The sequence below is a fragment of the Coffea arabica genome, chromosome 8c (genome assembly GCF_036785885.1).
Source record: "Coffea arabica cultivar ET-39 chromosome 8c, Coffea Arabica ET-39 HiFi, whole genome shotgun sequence".
In the NCBI taxonomy this organism is placed as follows: Eukaryota; Viridiplantae; Streptophyta; class Magnoliopsida; order Gentianales; family Rubiaceae; genus Coffea; species Coffea arabica.
Genome location: NC_092325.1, coordinates 40,039,798 through 40,047,264, shown reverse-complemented (window position 1 = coordinate 40,047,264; position 7,467 = coordinate 40,039,798). Strand labels below are relative to the sequence as shown.

Sequence of the window (7,467 nt, the reverse complement as noted above, 5' to 3'; positions counted from 1 at the left end):
TTCAAGCGCAAATAAACCCTCTCCCACCTCTCTCCTCCAAGAAAACTTCACTTCCCTCAAACACATTCACACGCACAACACACACTTTCTCCATCTCTTTCACCTCCCACCCCACCAAGAACACACACAAATTACACACACTCGAACACTCTTTTCATCTCTTCACCAGCTACTGGTATACACACTCGCTTGTAACATTGGCCTTGTCTTTAAAATTTTTTTTGGTTTTGAATGGAGACCCCGGAATTCTTTCAAGGAGGCTACTACAATACACATATGGCACCAGAAAAACGTCTCTCCGACGCTAAAAATAGCGACCATTTTATCATCGATGACCTCCTGGACTACCCTAATGATGATGGCATGGTGGCTGACGGCACTTTTGACACTACCATCACGGCGGGCACCTCCACTGATTCTTCCACGGTCGTTGACACTTCATGCAACTCTTCGTTCTCCGGTAGCACCGAACCCCATTTGCCCGGCGGCGATATGGGGTGCCGGAATTTCACTGATGGCCAATTCTCCAGTGAACTTTGCGTGCCGGTAAATATAAAGCATACTTGCAATTTCAAGAAATTATGCACTAATTTATTGAAAGTGCGTCATGCGACTAAAGCCTATGGAGACTACTAGACGTGTGACTTTTACACTTTTGTACGTTAATATGCTCAGAGAATTTTGTTTTCATGGCTTTTGTTTTCTTCTAAAAAGAGCAACTCGTACCTTTTTCTTTTTTTTTTTTAGGCGGAATAATTACTATTTGGTTGCTTGAAATATAAAAGAAAGAAAAAGATAGTAACATTAATTATAATTATTCAAATTCTTGAACCTTATGTATGGTCGAGCTTGCATACTTGATTTTTTCTTTCTTTTTCCAAATCAAAGTTGCTTAAAATTGAGTTTTTCTGGCTAGTTGTTATGTCTAAGGGGATGCACTGATCATCCAATTTCAAATACAAATTTTGCACGTACAATTTGGTAGTTGGAACATTTATATGAGCAAATGAAATTAGATTGTCTTCCTAAAAATTTCACTCTTCTTTTCTTTTTCTTTTCTTCCCTTGGACTTGACAGTATGATGATTTGGCTGAGCTGGAATGGCTATCGAATTTTGTGGAAGAATCCTTTTCCAGTGAGGACCTGCAGAAGCTGCAGATAATATCGGGTATGAAGGCCCGTACCAATGAGGTATCAGAAACTCATGACGACCAGCCCGAACCCAATCGAGAAACTGCCACGCCCATGCTTCGGCCCGAAATGTCGGTCCCTGCGAAGGCACGTAGCAAGCGCTCACGCGCCGCTCCGTGCAATTGGACGTCTCGCCTACTCATGGTCTCACCCTCCACTACTACCTTGACCGCGGCCACGACCACCACCATTATGGCGGCGGCAATGTCATCATCCTCGGACTCGGAAATTACCCCGAGCACTGGCAAGAAGGCGGTGAAGGCGCCGTCGAAGAAGAAGGAAGTTTATGATCAAAACGCTAGCATGGCCAATGGTGAAGGTAGGAAATGCCTTCATTGTGCTACAGATAAGACACCACAGTGGAGGACTGGTCCTATGGGCCCCAAAACGCTTTGTAACGCTTGTGGGGTTCGGTACAAGTCGGGCAGGCTGGTGCCAGAGTACAGGCCCGCTGCAAGCCCGACTTTTGTCCTCACCAAGCATTCCAATTCACATAGAAAAGTGCTAGAGCTGAGGAGGCAAAAAGAGATGTTGAGGGCTCAACAGCAGCAGCACCAATTTCTTCATCAAAATATGATGTTTGATGTATCATCCAACGGTGATGATTACTTGATTCATCAACATATTGGGCCCGATTTTCGGCAGCTGATTTAGCTATCATTCGAGTCCTAATCATAGTTTAGTGAAGTATGGGAGGAAGAAGGAATGAAGCTTAACCAGAGAAACTTCTCTATAATTTTAATTTTTATCTAATTGATGATTTCTCCAGCTAGACTTGAGGTTTCCTGACTTAAATGAATTTTGTAGTACTCCTTTTTTGTTGCACATGAATTTTGGATCATTGGATTGGAGAAAGAGGGCAACAGAGAGAAAGAGTAGATGATATAGGCTCTAGTCTAGTGCCCCTTTTCAGTTTCATCTGCCTCAACTTCTGGCAAAATATTGGACCAAAATTTCATTCCATCTCCTTTTGTTTAATTTTCGTTACAATTTCTGGCTTACTGGAGTTTCATTCAACCAGTTAAACTACTTCCAACTTACAACATCATGTTTATTTACTCAACAGCTAAGCTCTTGTTATCAATTTTAACATTCAAAGCCAGGGCTCTAGCTCTACTCACATTTTAATGGAAATCATATATATATATATATATTGATGATATATAAATGTACAATTATGTAGATTATTTGATCCAAAACTAATATCCATAAATGTACGTGAATCGTTTCAGACAAATAAATACAGTACTAGGCCATCTGAAGAACTGAAGAGTTTATTTATTGCCATATGTGCTAGAACTAGACGCTTAAAACCATACATCAAAATGTCCAAGAATTGAAAGTTTACTCATAATTGCAAGTGTATGCAATGTGTCCCAAAAATTTGTCCAGATACCTACAATAAATATGGAAATGCGGCAGGGACGGTCATCAATATGACCGTCTCTGAACGGTTAATGGCCATGATTTGATTTAAAAAATTTGTGTGGCTGAGATTACAAGTTGTAACTCGATTTCCACGCCATGTGTGGATCCCACAAAAATTTGCTCTAAAGTTACGCGATGTGCAAAAAAAGTTACGTGATATACAAAGAAAGTTACGCGCAGTTGAAAATGGCCAACCGTCTGGACGGTTGCAGGTCGTGCCCCTTGTCCAATAAATATACATTGGCCTGCACCATTTAACTACTGGTTTAGACAGGGAACTCACAGTGTCTGTGCATGTTTGGGTGATTGATTGATAAATTGGTTCATGTCAGTGTAAAGAAGCATGGATGTTGATGGGGTTTTTTTTTTCTCCCAACAAGAAGAAAACCAATCTGGCTCTTGCTGTATTTCCAGCTTGCAGTCCTGTAGATACGTGCAATTTTGCAAGAATATGTCCTGCTGTTATTTTCAGTAGCCAGTCAAGTACGAGCTGCATATATTACTTACAAAAAAATATATTGACCCTGGCTTGTACTTTGTACTGATTAAGATAGCAATCATAACATGTCTAGACATCACGATAGAACCTTTTTTTTTTTTTTGTGTGTGTGTGTGTTTCCTATGGTAGGATATTCTAAGAAAAAGAAGAGATAAAATTCCTTGGACTAGTTTGCAGAATTCCTAGTACATTTAACCAGTCATAAAAAATACATGCATAGCACTACCAACGCACTGGGATTAGATTAAAAGAAGAAGAGACTAAGTTGATGACACTTTCCATTTGTAACTCTTTCACAATAAAGGGATCAATATCTACAACGCCAGCTACAAATGTTTGACCGATCTAAGTCAAACCCTTGTAGTATATCTCTCTCCTTGTCCAAATTAACAGACAATGAAAAGAAATGGACAAAAATGAAAATGAAAGCCAAAAAAAGGTTCCAATTTCTTGAATTTCGGTTGTCTAAAAGGCATGAATTTCAGTGAAGATGGAACAGATGAATCTGGCGGTGGTGAAATTCATCCATTAACGTAATACAGAGAATGTTAGAAGCAGCACCATGGGATTTTACATCGTTTTCTGCGACGTATATCTTCGCACAGAACTCAATTCCACCACCACCACCCACCCCTTGGTCCTCGAGAAAGAGGCTCACATATTATATGTAAGACTTAAGGTCAGTCCTTGGACGTGCCTACTTTTATGCACACCATGTGATAATCCACAATTCAAACTCTATTCACTTTCCCCCAAAATTCTTAAAGAAAAATCATGCCTCAACTTAACCAACACACTAGACTTGGATTGTACTCGCAATATTTTATTTAATTCGTTTCCCCCAATTTGGCATTTAAACTCTTACTTCAATGATAAATATATGAATTGACGACGGTAATGATTGTAAACATTTTGTTATTTGTGTTTGATTTTGCCCTAATACGTTTCCAAACACATGAAGAGCAAAGATATAAATAGAGATGACGTATAAATACAACTGGGTAATTATGTAAGATCGCTTCTTTTTTTTCATAATCAAAACAAGTTTGAACACTGAACTCTATTTAATATGTAAATCGTCTTCTATTCTTTCCTCAAATGCACAAAAGGTATTCGTTAACTGATCAGCTAGTTAGCTACTTGCAATGGCTCCATCATTTTTCTCGATATATTATATGTTTTGTGAAAATTTATGGCCCCTATATGATCACAAAATTAGATCTATATTGTAATTTAATATGCATAGATGGTTGGATAGACACAGATTATACGCATTATGCATATGTATATATACCAATTCACTACAATACAAGAATTAGAAATGTGTAGGAAGAGAAAGAGGGATAATTAAGACTTCAATTTGTACTATTTTTTACATATGTGCGATCCTAGGCGTTGGTGATCCATAGACTGCACGTAGAATCTTAATAGATGGATGCCAATATGTGATCTGATTCTCTTAACTCTGATCACTAGATGAAATTTGAGAATCTTTAAACTAAAAAAAATAAAATTATATACCATACCAGCGTGTCTACTGCAGCTACAAGGTGCCCTCGATGCATCTTTAATTAATCTTCTGTACTTCTTTGTCATGCAAAGTAAAAAATATTTCGTTAAACAAATTTAGGTACTCAGTAGAAGCTGCAAAAAACTGTGGCGGGCAGGTGAATGAAGTATTAATCTGTGTGTTTCCAGCAGCTATTTTAGCAGTGTTCACATGCGTCCTTTTTTACCTTTTTTTTTTTTTTTTTTGGTCCCCCCTCATGTAAGCAAGTTTTAGTGCTTGTTTTTAGCTAAATTTCCATCTTTATTCTTCTCTTTCATATACGTAGGCACATGCATGAATCTTTGATAGCAAACTGCAAGAAAAGGACCAAAGTTTGCAAGGGCTAGAAATTGGTGTAATTTTTATAAGAGTAAATCTTATGTATGCTGATAGTGTATACACTATATCACCGTTTGATATATTCATGATACGTGTGCAAAAGTTGAATTTCAAATTCAAATTTTGCATAATTGCCATTCATCACCTGTTCGCCAAACTTTCTTAATATCACCGTTTTAATATCTGTGACCTTTCTTAACAAGTACAGATTAAACACCTGCTCGCCAAACCCTTATTTATTTTATGAATAAGGATAATAAGTTGATAACTATCTAAGCTTTTTGTTCTTCCTTTTCCTTTTTTTTTTTTTTTTTTTGGGTGCTAACTGCTAAGTGTTTGGCTTTGTTTTTGAGGCAAAAGGCCTTCCGCCGGCCAAAATGCAAGATCACAACGATGCCATTGCATGCATGTGTGTAGCGCAATCCATGGGAGACATTATTGTGAGCACTCTTCTCTCACAAAATTGTAGCAAATGTTGCTTATTCAAGAATCATTACAATTGATTACTTAGAAACATATGTGAATTCAAGAGTCCTTTATGCCTTGTAGAGGTATATGGCTCTATCTTCAACGCTACTCATTCCAATGAAATAGATAAAAAGTACAACCCTCAAGAACCACTTAGTGCACTGAAAGTGCCTAAGAAATTATAAAAATTATGTAACAAGAAGATGGTTGTATTCATCCCAAAAATATTTTATTGTGAAATGGTTACATGGGCTCCCATGCATGAGGATGTTTCCACGTTCACTTGTATGGTGTCTGTCCCCCTTTTGCCTTTCACTACCACCTCTTCTGACTACAAACAATTACATTTTTTTGCTTTCCTCTTTTACGTTTGATTCTGCTAATTACAGTAATCTACATGGTGACTATGGCTCCAAGCATGTATTCTCAAGTGATAATTAAAGGTTTATTTAATGTTTTTGAGGATTTTTTTTTTTCCCTCTTAGAATCTTATCACCTGGCAATGTCTCTTGTGACTTAGATCTAAAACAGCTTATTAGTAGTTTAATATTCTACAGTAAGAAAAACACAAAGATAATTCCTAATTTTGAACTCTCAAATTCAAGCCCTTAATAAACTGCTGCAAGAACAAAGAATCTACTGTGAAAAACAAGAACTTTAATGATGAGACTTGAAACCCTTCAAGACTTCAATTTGATTACCGTTTATTGACTATCATATCCAAAATCGTACTTCATCTTCACATAAGAAGATTTACCCTTTTTTTTTTTTCTTTCTTTTAAAGCAAAATTTTTTCAGCTTGATAAGAAGACTGGAAGGAGGATGGGTTCATTAATAATAGCTGGGACAAGTGATAAGAAATGTACCATGAATGATTGATGGAAGCTAGGACAAGTTATAATCAAGAAATTAAGAAGATAATGAAAGATGTGAAGCTTTTTATTATTTTCTGAGGAGCAAAAATGTTAAAAAGTGGTATCCTTGGAAAATTGGCCATTTGGGGCAATCAATTTGAACTAAGAACAAAGCTCGTATTGAGCCAACTCAGGGTCAGCTTGAAAGTGAGACTACACCATGCTTTGACCTCATTTATTTCAAGCTGTTCAGTGGATTAATGAACAAAACTGCAGTCTGATCCAATCAGATAAATTCTCTGAATCCAAGCCCTAATTGCCTTCTTAACAATCTAAACTCCCAAGCATTTGAACTTGACTGAGGGTTCATTTGTATCCAAACTCAACCAAAAAGTTGTGTCAAACTTCAACTTGTAATCCAAACTTATTTGATGATTGACGGACCATTGAAACTCAAATGAAAGAGCAAACATGAATGATGCGATGCATAAACTTGTCTGTCGAGCAGGAAATTTAGTACACAATATCCCAATGGTAACAGGAAGAGGTACATCTTTATGCCTTATGCCAGTCCATCCAGCCCATCATCATTTAGATACCCTGAGCAAAAGAATTGGTAAAATACTAAAATTGAACTCTTTCAAGAAGTTCCCTCTAGACCCTAAGAATTCTTCACTGCAGCAAACAAGACTGTAGCTGCGCATGGCTGATTGTACAAGCTAGAAAGGAACTATAAAATACGGACTGTAACATGACATGAGTGGGAGAAAGAGGGAGAGGCCGACATGGAAATGTATTGATATATCAAGGGAGACAAGGCTGCAGGGGCCAAGGATCCCTTTTGAAGGGGCAGGAGACACATTAATGATATGCATCATCAACCTTCACACTTCCTCACGTGACATGCACGTTCCCCACACAATCCTACTTAAATATAGGCAAAAGCCAGAATCAATGGTCTGTAAGTAACAAGCAGCAAGAACATTAACATGTGCTAACCTAATTTGTGCATTTTTCAATTCTGCCAAATGTAATCTGATCATCACTACATTGTTTCCAAAATAAATTTCAAGTTAAAAAAGGCAAATCGCTTGAGAATGTTCAGAAATAATCTGCCATAATCTATACCAACGTATTTA

At 37.5% G+C, this 7,467-nt stretch overlaps 1 protein-coding gene across 1 annotated transcript; it reads left to right on the top strand.

The window, feature by feature from the left end:
- On the top strand, positions 1-2,217 carry LOC113706527 (GATA transcription factor 9). The gene is made up of 2 exons (XM_027228450.2): positions 1-546; positions 1,078-2,217. Exons 1-2 carry the CDS (start codon positions 232-234, stop codon positions 1,843-1,845), a joined length of 1,083 nt encoding a protein of 360 aa, XP_027084251.1. The 5' UTR covers positions 1-231; the 3' UTR covers positions 1,846-2,217.
- Positions 2,218-7,467: the final 5,250 nt, after the last annotated feature.

Coding starts and splice junctions, on each gene's coding strand:
- LOC113706527 (XM_027228450.2), top strand. CDS start 232: ATGGAGACCCCGGAATTCTTTCAAGGAGGCTACTACAATACACATATG. Junction 547..1,077: donor CCAGTGAACTTTGCGTGCCG/GTAAATATAAAG, acceptor TGGACTTGACAG/TATGATGATTTGGCTGAGCT.